Source organism: Trichosurus vulpecula, chromosome 4, assembly GCF_011100635.1.
Source record: "Trichosurus vulpecula isolate mTriVul1 chromosome 4, mTriVul1.pri, whole genome shotgun sequence".
NCBI lineage: Eukaryota > Metazoa > Chordata > Mammalia > Diprotodontia > Phalangeridae > Trichosurus > Trichosurus vulpecula.
Genome location: NC_050576.1, coordinates 103,216,595 through 103,238,403, shown reverse-complemented (window position 1 = coordinate 103,238,403; position 21,809 = coordinate 103,216,595). Strand labels below are relative to the sequence as shown.

The following is a 21,809-nucleotide window of genomic DNA, read 5'->3' as shown; positions in this document are numbered from 1 at the left end:
GAAAAACACTAGTTCCGAACTCCAGCTTGTGTCCCAAGGCACCGTGAGGAGAGGGTGAGCCCTAATGGGACATTTGGAAATATTTACATCTGGGCCTTGGTTGTCACAGCAGAAACTTAGGTGAGAGTAGAAAGCTCTTTCACTGTGAAGGACACAAAAGCCTAGATCTAGGTTACAGCTAGGTAATATTGCATGGCTGATAGCTAGGATGATTCAACCTTCTAATTCCAAAGGACAGCTGGCAGGTGATACTGCCTGTTATACATGGCCTGGCCTAATCCGTATCTGGGTTCTAGTACTGACTCTCACACTGACCAGTTGTATGGTCTTTGGTAAATCTCTACTCTTTCCAGGGTCTCAGTTTCTCCATTTGCACAATGGGGAACACGATGATTTTCCTCCCTATCTCTCAGAGTTGATGTAAGGCTAACGAGAGACAACATACTGAAAAGTGCAAACAAAAGGGTATAGAAAAAACAAGAGACATTAATGTTACTGTTACGCAGCATGGAATGCAGGAAAGAGCTCTGGACTAAGACTGAGGAGGTGGCAATTTTAATTCTGTCTTTGCTACTCCCTATCGATGTGATCTGGGTGAATCACTTCACCCATTTCAGGTCCCTGAGGAGAAGAATCCCTATACTAACTACTTCCTCAAGACACTGTGAGGATCAAACAAGGTAATAGATGTGAATGTGCTTTTAAAAAATGAAGCACTTTACAGATTTAAGGGAGTATCATCATTTTTGAGCTCTTCCTTAAGCAAAGCTGCCAGCTACTACTGCCTGAGGATTGGGAAATTTTTTATGAAATACCCTCATTCCAATAACATTTTTTACAAAGTACAATCTTACTCTTCTGTTTTGTCTAAACCCAAGCAAGAGCAGACCAGGCTGCCATTCATTTCTGTACCTTTGCTACTTGACCAGAATAGCTTAGTGGCCAGAGCTGGGTGTTCAGACTCTCATTCTAAGCAATCTTCTAAAACGACCAGCTCCATAGCTCTCTGCTGCAGGGTGGCCTTGCACCTCTAAACCTTCCCTTCTGCTGCTCTCTCAAGTCTCATCCTAGGGTCCTGCAGCCTGACTCTCAGTGGGACTTTGAAAGAAGTTCCTGCATCATGGGATTCTATACAGAAGTTATGGATGGCAGTGAACTGTATTACACTGCTAGCTGTTCATCCAATCAGAGCCAGGCTGGGTGGGGTGTGTGCATGTGCATGCCTGTGTGTATGTGTCTTTTAATGCACAATCTGCCAAGCCTCAGAGATTTATTTCCACATTGAGAACCCAATTTCTCTCTCTCTCTCTCTGTCTCCCCCTCCCCCCACCCTTGTTTCCCAACTGACATCCAAAGGTGTGATGTTCACTTAAGTACAAGAACTGGAATCCAAGAATGGAGAAAAAAATATGGCCCCTTAGACTTGCCCAACTTCATTTTTAGGAGACAGGAGGGAAGAGCAATGCTCTTGGATACTTTTTGGATACTTGTATGAGGAAACCTAAGGCAAAGGGGGGAAAAAAGTAAAAAAAATTTTTTTTTCCAAGTACTGTTACAAGCTCCTGCCCAGGAGTAAGTTAATGGGAAAATGTTCCAGGTTTTATTTGCTGCAAAGGGATGAGACAATTACAGGGAATGTGGCCTTCATGCCCTATCCCTGAACTGTTCCTGTCCCCTCCCACATCTCTTAAAGTGCTCAGAAGACAGAGGAGTTGGTTCCCTGGGTGGGGGGCAGACTTGAGGCAATGTAGAGCGCTGGACTTAGGAATCTGGAAGATCTGGGCTTGAATCCCACCTCAACCACCTACTAGTGGTCTGATCCTGGACAAGTCACTGAACTGTCTTGGGATTCAGCTTCCTCATCAGTAAAATGAGGGGGTGGATTCAGGGATTCTGAGGTCTCTTCTATATCCTGGGCCCACGGCTAATCAGAGGGCATGGAGGAGGTTATCATTTTACCAATCTGGCTGTTTTTCCCAGCACAGCTACTGAGCAGTGAGTGACACTGTGGTCTGGAAGAGCTGTACCCATGGTTAGCAATGGTGATGTGTGGCCCTCGGTGGTTATAAGTAGCAGCTTCTTCTATAACTGCTATCTGATGGCAGGTAAATGGCTCTTGAGAGCAGGGATCACATCTTGCTTGTCTTTATTTATCCAACTGGGTCTAGCAGGGGGCACTGGACATAATAGAAATGTTAAATGAAATTAACTTTTAGCAGTATAGTGAAAGCAGAAGGTTGAACTTTAGTCTTCAGCCACAGTGCTGGCATATGATAGTCACTTTCTGAACAGAACCGTCTGAGCCAGTTTACATAAGCTAACAGGTACACAGAGTAAGCCCTGGAAACGAGAGAACTAGCCCTGTCCCTTACCTTGTAGCAACTTAAACACAAGCGGGAAAACACTTGGCATTCCTCCTGGGATCAACACTTGTCAACTGCACTCAGTATCTTGAGGTTTACTGCAACTTGGCCCATGACAGGTCATGTGAAGCCTTAGCAGGGAGCTGAATACTCAAGGAGGGTGACTAGGTAGCTCAGGGCTGGGCTCACTTCTCTTTCAGTCTCTTTCTCCCTGTGATGGTCTCTCACAAAAAAATATTAGTTCAGCCCTTAGGATAATTTGGGTACTTCAGATATAGCGGGTATTAGTTGCTAGCCACTGACCCCGATGGCAAAAGCAAACAGAAGAAGGCAAAAGAATGGGCCTGACCAGGTCTAATTATATTACTGCCAACAATGAAAATCTCTTTTCTGAGTAAGGATGGTTTTTGGCAGCAGAAATTCTATCATGTCATCCCAGGATGTAAAAAAATGGGTCTTTGTGTCTTTCAGTTTTACTGGTCATCAAGAATGTGTTAAGCTACTGCTTTTTACTTCAGCGGTCATCAACATCAACTCTTCTGCAAAGATGAGGACCCTAAAAGGGGTGGATTACTTATCTAGACCACAGATGCATCCCAAGAGATCTGGAATGGGGATAAGATGTGATCAATGTCCCCTTGCAAAGAAAACAAAGGCTGAGTTGACTGAATGGGCTGGCGCATCGCATTCTTCACTCTGGTGCACTTCTGCTTGAATAGGATTGGCTAGAGGGTGTAGAAGGACATTTGCACCCCCAGCTCTATCCTACCTCCACCCCACCAATGGCCCTTAATGTGTTAAGGAATCTGGTTCACTTTGGAGTGCTCCACGGTCATTCAGACCATTAAAGAGAAATCCCAGTACTTGTGGAGGTACAAATCCACCTCTTTGAGGGCTGGAAGCCTGGTCCTTTCTCTAGGCCACCACTTGCTGGAGAGTCATCCTAATACCAATGTAGGAGCCCTACCCCAACCAAAAGATGTGTGTGTGTGCGTGTGTGTGTGTGAGACACAGACTGAATACAAATCCAGGTGTAAATCTTTTTGATTTCTAGGAGAAAGTGCTTTTGTGTTGACCTTGCCACTCAGTTTAAACACACAGCCAGTCCTGCTGGGTCTATGCCACCATTTTACTTGGTTTTCTATTAGCCCACTTGTTGCTCCTCCTCATGGCCCCTTCTGTTCCCAGACTACCAGTATTTACTAGGTATTCACATGTAGATGCCCTAATGTCACAGGGCTGTGCAATGAGCCCCCAGACCAACCAGAAGAGTAAACCTGCCTGGAGTGGTGGAGGAGGGAGGTGAGGTAGAGAGGAAGGGGTAGAGCTAGAGCTCTTGGGTCTCCGAGGACTCGATGGACACTGAGAGTCTGGCCACCACCCGGGTCAGGGCCCTGTTCTCAGCCTGCAGCTGTTCGTTCATCTGCTTCAGGGTTTGAATCTGTTTAAGCTGGTGGAGGTTCTGCAGAGAGTGAGACATGGAGGGGACAGAGACAGACAGACAAAACAGACCAAAGGAGATAAAAAGTAGGACAAGGAAATCATGTGACTTATTGTTTTTTTTAGTTTGCATGCAAGAAAGGAAAGGAAAAGAGGAAAATGGTTGGAAGGAGAGCAAATGGGAATGGAATGATGGAATAGAAAGCTAGAGAGATCAGAGCTGAGCCACATGACTCTTAGCTAAGCCCCAAACACAAAGAAGGCTGGCTCTTTTAATGGAACTAGTGACCACCTCAAAGAGCACATCTGACTGTGGTTCTCAACAGCAGCACCACTGTGTGGCTCTTGGGCTTTCTGCAGGATTTATAGGGTAAGTTAACCTTCCTTAGTCACTCAGACCTTCCTTCATCCACATCTGGACTCAACAAAGGGGGCTTTATATCCAGACTAAATACTCTGCCTACACCTAATTGAAATCACTGTCATTTCCTTTCCTCTCTTCCACCTTTTTCTTTTGTGATCATCCTGTTATCTCTCTTTGTTCTACTCTTTCCCCTCTTATTTCTTTACTGTGGGGGCTGGAGGGAGAGGCCTGTGGCTTGCAGGTTCATTTTGTATACAGAGCCATGAGCAGATTGGGGGAAAGGAGCTACAATATACCAAAACAATAAAGAATTGGTACTTTTCTCCAACCTTCTCTGTAGGAACCAAAATTAACACAGCCAGTTCTATCCTGAAGTCCAGAAAGCTCTGTCCAGGCTTTAAGAGCGATTAAACTGCCACTGACCTATTGTGTAATTATCTGCACCCCTAAAGTAACAGCTGATGGTGCTTCCTTTGCTCACCATTCATGCAGAGGCCCGGCGCTCATTAAAGATATTTGCAAAGACACTAATGCTCTGGAAAATATGGCTCAATTCTATAGCATTTATGAGCATTTAGCAATAACAGTAACAGTTCTGGCTGACGTAAGTACCGGGGCATCCCTAGACATGTGGGGCCGTGGCCCGGAATGGCGCCTGAAGCTATGCTAACTACAGGTTTCTGTTTCTTCTTTCTATTCTGGGTCTCTTCTAAGACAATGCTGCCACATGTGTTATTCTGGGAATCTATGGTTGACTCACATGGAAGGAAATGCAGGTTTCCACCTTGGTTGCAAACTAGTACTTAGGATATTTTTGTTTGGTCTGACAGCGAGCCAACATTCTCCCAGGCCACAAAATTCCGACCAGTTACCTAAGGGCCACAAACAACAACAACAAAAGCCCACCAACCGACGCCAGCATTTAATACAACGAGCCAATCACTCATCCTAGGTAAGTGGCCACACCTGGCCGATCAGCTCTTCGTTAGGAGGTGAACACTTTTGCTGTGCAAACAGAGTAAGTGATAAACAAGCAGGCACACCTCTGCCAAGGTTACAACAAGTACCGGAAAGTCACAGGGAAGACAATGAGAGGGAAGTCTGCCTAGAACCAGCACAGGGGCAAATGAATTAAACGAAAGATTAGTGGAATGACAATTATTCAGGGGTGAAAAAGAGGGAGAATAAAAAGACAGTGGGACATAAGAAGTACAGTGGTGGGGGGGGGAGACACACAGACGTAGCTGTTCAACATCCCTTTCCCCAAGTAGGGAAACTAGTTATCCTGAAGGTGAAGGCAGGGCAGCCAAACAGCTGGGGAGTCAAAAGGATGGCCGGGCCTGGGCTAGCCTTTTCACTCACTTCAAGCAATTCAGCAGGGGCACAAGAAGGGTATTCAGGAGGTGCCGTGCAAGGAATTAAGAGGAAAGGCATAGGGGCTGAATCTAAGAACCAACGGAAAATTCCCTACTTTGCTTCTTCAATGTTTACTGAGCATGAGGCACACTCAATGTCATCGTACCAAGTGGTCCCTGCTCACACGCTAATATCTTGAATTATACAAGATCCCTAGTTCAGTGTGTGGGTGTTTGCAGAGTGAGATGCAGCTCAAAAGCACAGGAAAGAGATTTGGATGAGGGAGGATCTAGTTGAATGTTCTAATGGAAGCAGTACTGGGTAGGTGATCGGGAGCTAGGAAGGAGGAGGAGGAGAGGGGGATGGAGACAAAATGCAGAGTGGAGCTGAACAGAGGCCAGGCTTACGTGGGATCAGGCTGGAGATATTTCTAAAACAAGTGGAATAAACCAATTTAAGACCAGTCATTCTCTGGAGGTACTGGATGGGGTGGAGGAGTAGGGGAGAAGAAGGAAGACAGGTGTCAATCCTTCAAAAGAAGCATATCAGCGCAGGGCAGAAAACCAACCAATTCACCGTTGGTACATTGCAATCCAAATGCTCTAGCGCTGTTTAGGCAGACATGCAAACCTGCTTGAAAAGACAGGTCCCAACCCTAACTCAGGCCAGAATCTAAGGAGTGACTTATAAAGGAATGAGTCACTTACCTTTCCCGAATTATGGTCAGCAATAGTTCAATGGAGGTCACAAAGGACCAGACCTACATTCTTATGTACATGCCTCCTCACCCTTGATTCTCTATCCTTGGCTCATAGCAAATGATTGCCTTTTCATCCCATTAGGCACAGTTTAACAGACAGCTATTGTATCTTCCCATTGTCCTTGAGCGAGGGTTGTACCTTGATGGCACAATCTTGAACAATTTTAATATTCTTCTCCCACTGACTTGTCTTAGGAGGCTCTGATGTATGCTTAGAAACTGGAAATGTGTTCATCAGCCATGGGCATGGCTGGGTTCCTGCTCTGACCAAAAAAAAAAGTCTTATGTCTCTTAAAGAGAGGAACGGAACTGCATGCACTTGGTGACCCAGATATCTCATCTCTGGCTATCAGTCCTTCTGTGATGTTGAAAGGGTCAGGGGCCCAACACTAGCCACCACTACCATCTTGAAGAACGGTTACAATAGTTAATGAAAAAAAAAAGGCACTGGACTCAGAGTCAGGTAGGCCAGGATTCAAATCTTTCTTCAGATGCTTACTAACTGTGTGACTCTAGGCAGGTCATTTAACCTCACTAGGCCTCAGTTTACTGAACTGTAAAATGAGACGGTGGAACTCGATGGCTTCAAAGCTCTTTTATAGCTTTAGATCTATAATCCTATGAGCTTTCTTGGGCTCCTTTAGGAGAGGAACAAGACCACTTGCATGCCTAGACTTCAAAAATTGTTTTTTGGCCTAAGGCCAAACCCAGCACCATGGCCATAAAGAAATACATCCCGGTAATATGATGGCAGCACCTTCAGGAGTGTCGGAAAACTCAGGGCATCCACATTCCCCTAAAGGAGGGCTAGAAGTTTTCTTGGTCTGCTAGTAGGATCTCCTTCTCTTCAGGCTTTAGCAAAGAAGAGTCTGGAGGTTCTGAGCCAAGATACCTTTATCTTTGTCATGGCTCATGGAAATCTCACTTCACTAAGGCAGTGAGGTGACACAGTGCTTTGGTAAAGCACCAGGCCTGGAGTCAGGGAGCCCTGAGCTCAAGTCCAGCCTCAGATACTTCCCAAAGCCATTTAACCTATGCCTGCCTCAGTTCCCTCATTTGTAAAATGGGGATAATAATTGCCCCTCCCCCCCAGGGCTACTGTGAGGATCGATGAGATAATATTTGTTAAATGCTTAGCACAGTTTCTGGCACATAGGATGTACCACATAAGTGCTCTTTCCCTTCCCTTCCCACCCTCCCCCCAACTGATAATTCCATTTCAAACAGACTTCATAATTGGTTTAGAAATAAACTGAACACTTACCCTAAGGCTGTATTTGGTTACCTGAAATTTTTGTGTGTATGTATATGTATATAAATATATGTGCATATTTATATATAAACACATATGTACATTTCAAGCTCTCCTGGGTTATAAAGAGAGTAAAGATTTTCTTCAGGCTCTCTTCCAGTTCATGGGAGAGATGGTCTTTCCCTGCGCAATCTCTGGGGAGAACTCAAAGGAACAAGTTGCCTATTTTAGTTGGCCTGTTGGGAAAGAAGGGAATGGAGGAAGCACCCAAACCACAATCTTGCTGCACAGAATTAGGGCAAATGTGTTGCTAAGGGGGCTCCCACACCTGCCAACTGCGCTCCTGTTGTGCTGACCTCTTCAATTAGAGCATCATATAAGGCTATTTGTCCAGTGGCACCAGTCCCTACTTGCCTGCCTGACCCTACGGGTTTATTCTAAATTTGGGCCATTATCTGTGGGAACAGTGAGGCTTCTAATTCCAGGTCCATTTTTGTGTGGGAATAAGTACATGTGACTGGAACTCTACAAGCACCCTACTTGATTGGGCTGCCCCCCCTGCCCCTAGGGTACTCCTCAGAGGGCACTGCATTTGACCCCATTTAAAGGCTCTAGCTCAGCACTTGACAACAAAAGGAAAAAAACTAACAGGAAGAAAAACTCGTTCCCTAACAACAGAGTCCAAGTGGCACGGCTCAGAGTGTAGAGCCCAGGGAATGCCACGTGACAGAGGAGATCCATTCATCACAGGTGAGTGACAGGATGCCCCAGCTCTATGGCCACAGAGTTCCTGAATGGAAACAGTGGCTCTGGGAACACAGGAGGGTCTGATCTTGTCAAGACACACAGACTTAAAGGGGCTAACTATTAGTGCCCTATTGCTTTGTGTCACTAAGAAGACGCAGTGTGGCACTCTATGGATCTGTCTGAGACCTAGGTGGCTGTAGGTGAGATCGAGTCTGGGTGTTGTAGATGTCACAGGCCAAGGGAGACAGAAATAAGAGTTTGTCCCTGAGCACTGGGGCTGGTGAATAAGCTATGATCTGGGGCCAGAGGAGCCCTCAGATTGGCCAAGAACCATTCAGTGGATTGACAGGCAGCATGGTTCTGTGCAAAGAGCAAAGAATTTGAAGTCAGAGGACCCAGGTCCAAGTTGTGGCTCTAGCACCCATGATCTGTGCAGCTATTCTGCCTCAGTGTACTCATCTGTAAAGTAGAGATGACAACGGTAACTAACTGCCCTACATCACTGTGAGGAATTGGAGCTCTGCCCATGGAGTCATCTGCTCATTCACCTTGACGGATCCAAACAGCCTCCATTTTTCTAGCCCAATAGTCCTGTTCTCCAAGTGAAGAAAACCTGTGCTCCAGAAAGCTGCCTCTTGGTGTCATAACCAGTAAGAAAAGAAGCTGTGAAGAGATAGAACAAAGCCAAGCACCAGGCGGCTGAGGACATGCAGCATCCTGTGGGGCCAGGCACTACCCACACCAAATCTTAGGGGCGTCTTACGTTCTCCTTCCCTGGGGCAGTGACATCCTCAGAGGGCAGTATGCCAGCCTCTACAGCTCAAAACAGCCCAAAAGTACAACTCTGCATCAGAGTGGCCAATGGCCGTGTGGCAAACAGGGAAGGAAAAGGAAGGACAAAGGGAAAATGCAGGGAAGCCAAGAAGTGTTTCTGGTGGCCTGAGCTTGCTGCATTGGGTGAGTGCCAAGCATTCCTGAATATGTCAGGGAAATGGTCTGGGACAGGAAATCAATACAGAAATCCATCTCCACTCTGTTTCAGAATGATCTTCTGTGCTTCCTTTTGCAGTGTGCTAAAATGGGGAAGGGGATGTGGGGGAAGCCCATGACCTCTGCCAGGCTTTGTCAGGCTTGGAGCATGCGGCCACATCGAGTCAGAAGACCAGCCCTGGCCCTACTGCCCAGTCCTGTGAGGGTGAAGCGATTTGTTACGGAGCCTTAAATTTCAACTCACGTCTGTCTGCAGCCTGCAGGAGTCACCCCTTCAAAACAAAGGCAGCATTAGTTCCAAGATGCACTTGCGGGGGGGGGGGGCGGGGGGGGGGGGGCGGCGGGCGCGGGGTGGCCACAGTAGGTGTGGTTTGACAAGTCTCTGTAAAATGTCCTGAAGGGAGGAACTGCCCCCTTACCTCAGTAGATCTTTCTCAAGGGTGATGAGTAAACGACTCAAATCTGTTAAGCATTCAAAAATCAGACAGAGTAGGGAAAATAAAATCAAATCTCCTGTACCTTCATCTCCTCCTCCATTTCTGACATTTTCCGTTCCAGGGCTCGCCTCTCCTGTTTAAAGAAACAGCAACTATTTTAGGAGGGGGTCAAACTGTGCTTTTTTCCAGCTGGTCTCATAGAGGTAACTGTGTGACCTGTAAACAGCAGTTTTCTCTAACTCCCCTAAAAGGGTTCACCTGTTTTTGGTTTTGGCACACTTCTATTCCAGGTTTGGGGGTCTGTGGTGGACCTTACCACTCTGGGGATAAGGCTACTTCTTTGAGGAAGACCGCATTAAGTGAATTCCATAATGGAACAGCAGAAGGTTGTATAGGGAAATGGCATATGATAGTATCAATACAACAGGACCAAGTTATCCCAGGTCACAGTGCATAGGTCAAAAATGTCTTCAAGCTTCAAATGAACTTCAAGTGACCAACACCCAGTTTTTCCTTTTACCCACTTCAGTCATGTTCCTCCCACATATTCTCAGAGTCAGTGTCCCCCACAATGGGGAGCAAGTGTAGACTGCCCTTGATACATCACCCTGCCTCCACCCCAAGTATCTTGTTTCTTTTTATCCTAAGGACTAATCCCTACTAGTCCCAGTAAAGGGATCATCACTGGGATCAGATCAGATGGAAGCTCAAAGAGGTTTGCATGAGGGGAATAGAATGTATGACTTAGGTAGTTTCCAAATATAAAGTAATGGGAAGCTGGGACAGAAAGATATAGTCAAAACCTAGCTGAGCTCATCTATTCAAGTCAATCATAATTCAGGTCTCTTAATAGAGAAATGTCAAGCCCGAGGAGCATCCTCAAACCTTTTAGGCAAGTGCCTCAGTTAGCACAGAATCAGAAATTCTTCAGTCAGTGGAAATCTCCGTTGGCTTGCATCATCTCCCAGATGAGCTCCTCCCTTCTGCTGATGAGGCCCAGAGGGGTCTAGAGACCTTGGTGGAGGGTGTGCATGCGATGATTTTCAGCTAAACCAAAATACATTTTTTACAGGATGATGTGGCACAGTGGAGCCTGGAAGCAGGGTCTTTATGAGATGACCAAGAATGGAACAAGGGGAAAGGATTGGCCATCTGGGATCCCAAAAGAATTAGAAATTAAACTCAGGCAAAAAGAATTTTTCATCAAGCTGGGGATAGAATGTGGCAGGACTAATAACGCCTTTTTAAGATGAACTTTTTCCATTGGCAAGAACAACAAAGCCAGGGAAAGTAAAAAGAGAAACAGAGATAGAGCAGAGGAAGGAGGAACACACATACCCTTTTCTCCACCTCCAGCATTGTTGATCGGTCAGAGGTTTTTTCTTGTTTCTGCTGATATCAATGAAAAAACCCAGGTATTACTATTGAAAACCTAGGACATATAGAAAACCCAGTCTACTCTCCCCACTGTCCTCAGCCTGACATTCACAAACACAAAGCAGAGCTTCAGAGGTCCCCCACACCAGGGGTCCCCCAACTGTTATACTGAGATTGGCTGGCAGAAGGTCAAGATCTGATACAGCAGGTCTCTGAGTTAGCTGGGTCTGTCTGGACTCCCAGGGACATTTGTTAGTGTGAAGGGAGGATGCATAGTCAGCAGTAGGAGCCATCTCTTTCCTTCAGCACCTCCCCATCCTTGACACCTGGCTCTCTTTCCCAACTCTTCACCTGTGTCTTACAGGATGGGACTTGGTGAATCTCAAAATGAGAAAACCACTTTGAAGCCTATTCTTGCCCCAAACAGTCCCTCTTTCCCAATTTCCTTGCTGCTAGCACCCAAGGGAACTTTAGATCAGCTGTGCCCTGTACCCTAAAGTACAGTATGCAAGTGGCCTAAAAAAATGCAGAACTTGAATTTTTGGTAAACAAAATGGAACACTCTTAGACTTGAGGAATGTCTAATTGAGGGTCAGGGGATAGACTAAATATAAATAAAGTTTCAAGCTCTCTTTTGTGCCACTGAACCTAGCAAGGTGTCTTTTATATTGATGGACCACAAAAATACAATTTGTTAACTGACTTTACTCTTGGATGGTGCCATGCACAGGTAGTACTTAAGCGCTATAGAGGATATGCTGTTGCTAGGCAAGAACTCCAGGAGCCGTCCATATTTTTACAACAAGACTCAGAATCCTGACTCCCATCTTGATCTCTCGCCTTCCAGTCTGAAAGCCCTGGCCCCTGCTTTTTACCACTATCCCTTCATCAAATCCTTCCTGGGAAGGAAGATAGAGGGGGAGCAGAAATGGATCTTTTCGCTTGCATTTACTTAGTAAGACAGATCTTGTGAAGTAGAAAGAACCCTGAAGGGGAGTCGGAAGGCACAGATTCTAGCCCTGGCTTTGCCCCTGACCAGCATGCTGTAGTAATTTCCCTCCTCTGGGCCTTTCCTTCCCTTCCTCTCACGTGTACATGAGGGATTTAGACAAGATGATTTCTAGGGTCCAGTCCAACTCTGACATGCTCTGCTCTGAATTCTCATTTTCTCAAGTTTCTAAGGATGCTGCAGATGCTATCTTATGAGATGTAATTACTTAGCATTTTGAAGTTACTTTTATACAAAGGAAAAGTATTTCATGATTTTAGTCCCTTTGCTTTCCAATCCAGAGCAGGCATGTTAGGGAACGTTGCCGTATGTGTGATGATGACACTTCTTTTACCGACATAAAAATCTGCAATCTCTCTCTGGAGTGCCAGGCCTGCATTACTAACTGCTGACCGGACAAGTTCAACTGGATGTCTATAGGCATCTCAAATGGTCTGTGTCCAAACCAGAGCTCGTTATCCTTCACCCAAACTCACCTCTTTTCCTAACTTTCCCTTCTGTGTGAGACACTGCCACGTTTCTAGGCACCCAGGTTCACAAACTCAGTCATCCTTGTCTCTTCTTCTTTACTCACACTTCACATCCCATCAGCTACCAAAACTTGTTATTTTGGCCTGCATAATATATCTCATAACCACCCCCTTTTTCCCACTCACACGGCTGCACCACCTGACTCAGGCCTCAATCCTCTCCTGCCTGGACCGCTGCAATGGCCTCCCATCAGATCTTCCAGTCCTTGGTCTCTCCCTCTTTAGTCTATTCTCCCCACAGCTGCCAGACTGATATTCCCAGAGCAAGGGTCTGACCCTATCACTCGCCTTCTCAAGAAGTGACAGTGCCTTTCTCTTGCCTCTAGTATAAACTATAAATGCCTCTGTTTTGCTTTTAAAGCCCTCCTCTTTCTGCTCCCAGCCTTCCTTTCTAGGCTTTTTGCACATGCCTCCCCCTGCATCCATTCTATTGTTCCAGCCCCCTGGGCCTGCCTGCTGTTCCCCACACATGGCATTCTGTCTCCTGTCTTGCATGGGCAGTCTCCCATGCCTGAGATGTCCTCCCTCCTCATGTCCACTTCTGAGGATCCCAAGCTTCTTTCAAAGCTCAGCCTGAGTATCACTTCTTACAGGAAGTCCACCCTGATTCCCCCCAGTTAAGGTTTTTTCTCCTGGAAGTCACTTTGTATTTCATTTTCTCTCTCTCTATGTATCTATTCAGCACCTGGGGCAGCACTTAGCACAAAGCGCTGCTCAGCTGTTTATTGAACGCATGGATATAGGGCTGTCAGATCCTTCATCATAAGAAGCCAGTTCCCTTAGAAAGTGGCAAACCCTGTTTTTAAAAAATTTCCATGTTTAGCAAAATCACACAAGAAGAGTTTATAGTTTCATGGCCTCCCCAGAATTTCAATCCTCAGGTGCATCTGGCAACAGTGGCTGTACTCAACCCCTCCCCCCACCCCTAGTAAGCAGTACATCAAAGAACATGGGCTTTCTCCCAGGGATCAGACAGGGTGAGGCTCTTCACAGCACCTGCCTTGTAAGTCAACATCCGATGATGGCTGGACAGCTTGCCAGTTGTAGACCACAGGCTGGAGGAGAAGCCAAGAACACCCAAAGGCCCCAAGAAGTGCTATCTTTCATTTCTTTTGAAGAAGAAATGAAGAAGGGGAAGTTGGGCCCTCCACTGTGAAGTTTAAGCTTTTCCCTTGAATTTGAATCACCATCAAACTGCACTCTATGCTCATACTGGGGGCAAGATCTCTGACAAGTAGAGTCTTTCAGTCAGGAACCACTACTACAGCCAGGAAAAACCAAGACTCTACTCTCATCTGGGGATTTTGAGAGCATTTTCTGGGAGCAGGTAGCCTCCCTCTATTTGTCAGTGGCTGAGGTGCTATGACCAAACTGCTCTGGCACCACGAAGCCTTCTTGGGTTCTTTCTACCCCTTACTGTCTAGGGTAGCTGTAAGCGATGAGTTGAGTGAGCACTTAATAAAAACCAACCCCTACCATCTAGCAATATATATCGTGGAATTCTGATCACTGCTCTTCAACCCCATGTCCAGACTGAACGTGCCCATTTCTTAGTGTTATTTTTTCATCTTCTAGATTCATTTTAAAATCAGTTCACTTTTCCAAATCCTTAGCCTCTAAACATTGCAGGGAGGGCAGCAACTCAATAGGCTTCCTGTTAACTTCATAACAAACTAAGACAGCACATGCTTCAGCTTTCAGCTGCAGGATTTGTTTCACTGGGAATGAGGTTATTACCTCCAGCACCTTTTAAAAGCATCATCTAATTAAACCAGGCTTAGCTGTAACAGAAGAGTGGTTTACGTAGCCTTCCAACCATTAAAGATCCTTGTTCCTAGACAGTGATGGCTGAGACTCTAGCAGGCTTCCTAGTCTACTGGATGGCACCTCAGCTCTGGATTCAAGAGAAAAGGGCCTCGCAGCACTCATGGTCTCAGCTCTCAATTTGCTACACGGCCTCAGCTGCAAACATCCCTTACGTCTGAGCCTCGGCCTCTCTATTTGTCTGAAATATAGAGTGAGAAGTCAGCTGGAGGATGAGTCACCAACAGGATGACACTGAGAGCACAGAAAGCCAACTGGGTAGTGGAGAGGGTGGCCAAAGCAAGAACAAGTCCCCAGAAATGTTGATAGTATGTGACAATCAGGAGATACTCACTGTACATTTCATTTTTCCCTTTTAGGCAAAGTACTAAGATAGCAAATAAAGATTTCTGAGGCTTATCCACCAGCCCTGCAGACATGCCATTTCACCCCCTCCTGTTGGTCTAAGCCTTTGTCTTCCTCCTCCATGCCCCACCCCCACCCCCACCCTCCCTCAACCTCACCTGGGCCACCTTTTCCAATTTAGATTTGACTTCTGCCAGCTCCCGCTGGGCCTCCTGCAGTTTGGTTTTCAGCTTCTGGTTTTCCGTCAGGGCAGTCTCATAGAGCTTGGGGAAGAAGAAGAAGAAAGCACCTGGTCACCCACTCCTTAACACTGTTGGGAGGAGAAGGGGCAGAAGAACCTTGATTCCACTAGCAGAGCCAACTCTCCCCTAAGGCAGCCCAACACCTCTGGAATGTGCCCCTTTGGGGAGGTCCAGGGGCCCTCAGAGGGACTTGCCCAGCATCACACAGCAAGCCTATGCCAGAGGCGGCCCTTGAACCTGGCTCTTCTTGACACCAAGGCCAAGTCTCTGTCCACTAGGCCATGTTGCTTCTGGCCAAAATATGTGGGAGAGAATAAAAAACTCCAAGTGACAGAAAAGATGAAGTTTTTTTTCTTTTTGAAAGTAATAAAGACCCAGATGATGAACATACAGGAAAGCATGAATGATGTCCTAACATCAATCAAACTACAATTTTTTTTTTAAGTCCACTGCTTGGAACATAGTAAGTACTCCTTTCCTTCCTTCTTCCAGAGGCAGCTAAAAAAAAATTCAATTCTGAAGAAAAAATCTTTCTTTTGCTTCTTTCTAGAACATTTGAATCTCCTCATACAAATAACCCTTATGTCCCCATAACAAAGACAACGTTTCAGAACCAGCCTCATGGGTATGTGTATTCTGGACAAGGGTTAAAAGGAAAACATCACTTTGCTCTGCTACAGTATTTTTAACAAAACAGCTTATCTTTGACCTCCAAGAATTTGAAAAAGAAGTCATTCAAGCTGCTCTGGGACAGGAATTATAGCTCTGGAGAGAAAGTAAATTCAAACCCTGATCCCACCTGGTTGGATATAAACAACACCCGGTGGCATTTCCGCTGTTTTTCAACATAATAGTAAGGATGCTTACATGACAGTACTTATCCTCACACCTGAGCTTTACAACAATCCTGGGGGGGGGGCGGGGTGGAGGTACTACTAACCCCATTTTACAGATGAAGAGGTAGGGGCTGATGGAGGGTCCCCTAGCTGGGAAGGGTCTGAGGGGGGATCCTACCTCCAAATTCAGCCTGCTACCCACGAGGCCATGTTATTTCTTTCATACTCCTTAGAAAACATCTACGTTTGTGAAAAACATCAGGGCCGATCTAGGAACTTTAGGGGACTACACTCGTGGTATTAATTTTACACATGCCTGGTTTCCCTTCCTTCCTGTTCTTGACAATTCTTAATTCTTTACCCCAACTGACATCCTTGAGATCTGACACCAGAGCACATACTGCAATGGAAAAGGTTTAGACAGGGACCCCAACATTTGATATAGAACTGAATAGGGCCAATGAAGGTGCCCAGAAATTACTTTTTATTACCTGACCCTCAAATGCCTTCCCTTCTCTTCCAGCTCACCTAGATTTCACTTGAGAGGCTCAGTTCTCATAACCCAAAGAGGAAAGTGATTGAAAAAGAGCCTACTTTTCTGTAATCCCTTTGGCTGTCCTCTTCCACTCGACTTGTCAAAGAAGCTATTCGGGCTTCCCGGCGGGCCTTTGCTGAAGCCCGGTCACTATAAGTATCAGTGGTGGTGAGGCTACCGCCTCCTGATTCCAGCCTATGGAGAAACAAAAGTAAAGGCACAATTTGATTCTGAGAAAAAAGAAAAGAAAATAGTGGGGAAAGAAGTACTGTTTAAAGGCTGCTTGTTACTCTCTAAGGAACACTTAAAAGCACTGGCCAGAAACAACACAAACCATTTCTCCCTTTAATCTCTGACTGCGAGCATTCCATAGCTCTCACAGAAAAGTTTCATGATTTTTTTGGTGAGGAGGGAGGTGCGTAGCAGACTGCCAAGTGTGGAGCCTACTTGAAAAATTGGTGGTTTGGAGCTGTGCGCTAAACTTGAATCTTCAGGGCTTTTCAAATTAGTTTAAGTTTGAGTTGCTTCCCACACTAGAGAGAGCTTTAAAATGAAAAGTTTTTTTTGGATGTCAGTGACTCTTGCAAAATCTGACTCCAATGAAGTGTCAATGAAATAGAAACATATGTAGTTAGAGATCTGGACTGGAGGTTTCAGGGTGTGGAGCTTGGCAGATGGCTGCCAAAGTTGCTCCATAGGTTTGTTTGAATTACAAATATTTAGGGATGCTACCAGATCATAAACATAGCTGTCCTTCTTACTCTATATTGCATGTGTAGGTTGTTATGTTAGAGTTACACCCTCTAGCAACCAAGTAATAACATCCAGAAACTCAGGATGTTTTAGGGTTGGTGTTGATTTTCTGTTTCTAGCATCTCTGGTCAGTCCAAACCCAATGAAAGAATGTTAGAAACAATAACAGCTGTAACACCTGGGAACTGAGATCCTATTATGATGATGTACAATCTTCACCTTGTTCCTTAATAAAATTGTTCACACCAAATTAAAAAGTTGCCAACTATTTAAAATGCTGGAGAAAAAACAAAACAACACAACCAAACCCAACCTCTAGCCTCACAAAGCTCAACACCAAATGGCTCCATCTTGGGAAGGAGAACAGCTATGGCATATGTGTGCATTTCTACAAGTTGGGAGGAGTTGAGAAAAAGCTAGAAAAGGTAGCTGAGGACTTTGTGGAGAGACTGGCAGGGGAGGCAAGGATCTACAATACCATTTTAAAATATAATGTTCTTTTAGGATAATAAGAGAGTCAACAAAAGATTATTTCATATAATAGCCACTTCCCTACCAGGTAAGCAGTAAAGAGTGTTGATTTCATTTGGCTTACTCCCTGTTAGTACCTTGTAGGAGGGTAGACTGGTACATCTTTAAAAAATTGCCAGTCAGGGAATTCTAACCAACCTTCTCTGAATTTAGTGACCAACTATGGAAAAGAAATAGCTTTCTCTTAAGGCAGACTATCAATATACCCTCTTCCTTATGGCCTGGGATGTTTCTTCTTAATGCTACTACCCTTGGTGCTTAATAATTGTCCAGTGACTGACACATAAGATATCTACAGTGTAAAAAGAAGGTAATCTTAGAGGAGGACAGCAGCAGTGCAAGTGTGTAGGAGAGGACTCCTGCAGAAAGTAGGATTTGAGCAGAATTCAGAGAGAGGCCAAGGAAGCCAGGAGTCAGGGGTAAGGAGGGAGAGCATTGCAGGGACTGGGCACAGCCCGATGAAGAGAGACAGCCAAGCACAAGGAACAGTAAATGGGCACCTCTAGCTGGACCATAGAGTATGTGGAGGGGAGTGAAGTGGAAGCACACTGGAATGGCAGAAAGGGGCCCAGGAGGGAGGAGCTTTCACTGCCAAACAGAGCATTTTACATTGGAGTGTGTCTGATTATGTGGCATGGTCAGACTTGTGCTTGAGGCTGCAAGGGGCTTTATAAGCTAACCAGAGAAGCTTACATTTGACCACAGAAGGGAAGGGATGTAGTGCTTTGGAATATTAATCTGGAGGCAACCTCCACCATATGATTTCTCCATTCCTATTCTAGAACTGCTGTGCAGCAGTGGAAAACATTTAGGGTCCATAGCCTCAATTAGGTCCTCTCATGGATACCTGATACTCCTTCTACTAGATTAGATTCTTGTCAACTCCCTACTTCACTCCCCATAGTAACTCTTCCAAACCTTTCCTTCCCTTCTCTTCCCTACATCTTGATCCTCAACATCCTGGTCTTGACATATAATTCGAGCAGGTGACCTTACCTACTCCCCCACTTCAAAAAGAAGAACGTAGCCATCTGTCTTGAGCTCTCTCAGCTCGCTTTTTCATTTCTTAAACCTCTGGATCATCATTCACTTTCTCCTTGCTCCCACCAGTCATAGATGAGGCATCCCTAATCCTCACCAAAGGGAATCCTGAAATCCGTGCCCTCAATGACTTTCCCTCCAGACTCCTCCAAGGCCTTGCTCTAAGGGTCTGAATCATTTTTAACCTCTCCCTTTCCACTTACTCTTGCCTATCCAAGTACAAAAATGATGCTCACTTCTCCCCGGTTCTTAAAAAGCTTCCTCTTCCATTCAGTTACTATCCCATCTCTACCATGGTTCACTATTAAATTTCTTTTAAAAAGCTGTCTATACCTGATGCCTCCCTCTCCTCACTCCCCAGTCTTTTCAAACTGCTCTCTCAAAGGTCACCAGTGACTTCCCAGCTACCAAATCCTTTTGTTCCCAGTTTTTATCCTCCTTAATCTCTCTGCAAGCTTTTGACCTTATTGGTCTTTCTTCCTACTGGAGCTCTTTCAGCTCTCCTGGTCTTTTTCCTTTGTCTCCAACAGCTCCCCTTCTCCTTTACTGGTTCCTTTACTGATGATACTTTTATATGGATCTTCTTCTTGGGCTTGTCCTCAGCTTACTCTTTTCAATCTACACTTTTCCCCTTAGCAATCACATTCATTCCTATAGCTTCAACTACAACCTCAATGCAAATGACTTCCAAATGTTCATTTCCCATCCTGACTGCTCTTCTGACCTTCAGACACACACTTCTAGCTGTCTACTAGATGTCTCTATTTAGATGCTCCACTAGCGCTTTAAATTCAAAATGCCCCAAATTGGTTGTCATCTTTGGCCCCAAACCTACTCCTTTTTCTGACTGTACCATTTCTGTCATTAATACCATTACTGAGCCATTCTTTCAGGCATATAATCTGAGAGGCATCTTTGGCTCTTTGCCCTTCACTTTTCACATCCAATCAGTTCCCAGGCACTTACTAAATGCCTACTATGTGACACACCTATGCTAGGTGCTGGAGATATAGAACCCAAAATAAAATAGCTTTTGACCTCAGGAGCTTACATTCTGTCAAGGGAGACATGTACATACCTATGCATATTCAAAATAAATATAAGGTAATTGGTGAGGGTAGGGAGTGGATGTAAGGCACTCGCAACTAGGGAGATCACAAAAACCCTCATTTAGGAGGTTGAACTTGAGCTAAGATCCTGAAGTTGCATGTGCTGTGGATGGAGGAAAAGGGAAGGGGGAGGGAGAGAAGGGGCAGGAGAGAGAGAGAAAGAGAGAGACAGAGACAGAGAGATCAGTTAGGAGGGCATTATACTAGTTCAGATGAGAATTAATAAGGGCCTGCAACAGAGTAGTAGAAGTAGGAATGAAAAGTTCCAGAAGAGGGAAACATTGCTAAACTGTGTAAAGGAAAAAGATTAAGGCAAATCATTCTCACACATAAGTATTAAGCATGCATATAAAACAAGGAAAATTCTTACCTAGAAAGTCTTTCATGCTAGAGAAAGAGGGAGACAAAAGAAAAAAAAACCACAATATTAGCAAGGAATGGATTCATTATTTCTATTTATAAAACTGTACCCTTGAAAAAGATTCATCTACTTCATAACTACAGTTCAGAATAAATCTGAAAATGACAAACAACTGACTGTTTTTAAAAGTTAGGATGCTAGGCTCTGCCCTCAATGTTCTTTGTGGCATTCATTCTTTTTTGATACCCTGAATTTGGGACTTTCTGGGCAGCCTTTTCTGGCTTAGTAGGGTGTTAGACCAAAAGCAAAAAATGCCCCACTAAGAGTCTACTAATGTTTTTTATCACTGGCTGTTCTACCACAGCTAGTAGCTAGCTCTAGGTAAATTACTCAAGCTCTTGAGGGTAAGGAACCTACTTGTCTTTCTCCAGATCTTTGGGATGTTGTGAGAGTAAATGAGTTCTGGGAAGAAAAGTATTCTATAAATCCATGGACAACTGTCAATTATTTATGGTCATTAGAAACAAGTTTTACAAAGATTAATAAGGTCTTCCTAAATTATCTGAGATTTTTATTTGGTTAGAGCAATACCTATGTCTATGAGTCTCAATTTCCTCTCCCATTACTATTTTTACCAAAGCCTAACCAAGTAAAAAGTTCAAGGGTTCTGAATTTCACTTCTTTGTTTACTCTCTTCAGGTGCTACTGAGTAGAAAAACTGTCAAAGACAGGTAAATAAAGGGAGAAGTAAAAGTGCCAGGACAGTCCTGGGATGCAGATAATCAATCTCTAAATAACTAAGAGTTGGTTACTCTGGAATGTTGATTCAGACTGCTTTGTTCCAAACTTTTAACTGGGTCTGTGTATGCACAAGTGACATCCCCTCCTCCCTTCTCCTGAAGAAGTCTCACCAATACCAGGAAAATCATATTCCAAGCAGATGCAGCATGACAGCTCTTTAAGGCTTTGCCAAAACATATACATAATTTGTACAGCAAAGAGAGGAGACTGATCGGTGCTTCTTCTGGAATACTTGAAGGACTTCATCAGTGTGGGTTTTGACCAACACAGATCCCAAAGCCTGCTTTGTATGACTTAGGAGATTGTCTTTACTAGCTGCTGTGGCCAAAAATTCATCACCTGGTGGTCAACCTCAGGGTGAGCTTCTTAATGGAGCTAGGATGGTCTTTGTTTGATAGACAGAGAATCTACTTCAGGGCCTGTTCTTGAAGCTTTTCTAGCCTAGCAGGACTTGCTGGAGACTGTCTGGCATTGCCTTCTAAGACCCAGGGTCATCCCCATACTATAGGAGGCATTAGACTAGGACTCTGGTGGAGGAGAAAAGAGCTGGAGGCCCACCTAGCATATTTCGCTGCTTCTACACAGGACTACACACAAACCTTGGTAAACTATTCACAGAAACACAGAATCTCAGAATAGGAAGGGATCTCAGATGCCATCAAGTCTATCCCATCCCTATATAAGAATGCCCTCTACAACGTTCCTGAATAATTATTCAGCCTTTGCTTGAAAACATCAAATGAGGAAAAGCTCATTACCTTCTGAAGCATCTCATTCCACTGCTGAGTGGCTCTGATTTTGAAGGG

General features: G+C 44.9%; 1 protein-coding gene across 8 annotated transcripts in view; it reads right to left on the bottom strand.

Annotated features, from left to right (window-relative positions):
• Positions 1-21,809, bottom strand: part of PPP1R12B (protein phosphatase 1 regulatory subunit 12B) — a 256,546-nt gene that overhangs the window by 7,780 nt on the left and 226,957 nt on the right. For 3 of the 8 annotated variants that reach the window (XM_036757291.1, XM_036757293.1, XM_036757295.1), the window contains 5 exons: positions 20,212-20,228; positions 16,467-16,602; positions 14,953-15,057; positions 11,048-11,101; positions 9,792-9,842 (listed from right to left, as the gene is read on the bottom strand). In XM_036757291.1, coding sequence (XP_036613186.1) covers positions 9,792-9,842; positions 11,048-11,101; positions 14,953-15,057; positions 16,467-16,602; positions 20,212-20,228 — 363 coding nt within the window. Of the gene's footprint in view, positions 1-3,644; positions 3,826-8,830; positions 8,946-9,791; positions 9,843-11,047; positions 11,102-14,952; positions 15,058-16,466; positions 16,603-20,211; positions 20,229-21,809 lie in introns of those variants that run through there. The other 5 variants (XM_036757289.1, XM_036757292.1, XM_036757286.1 and 2 more) reach the window with 4 other exon arrangements.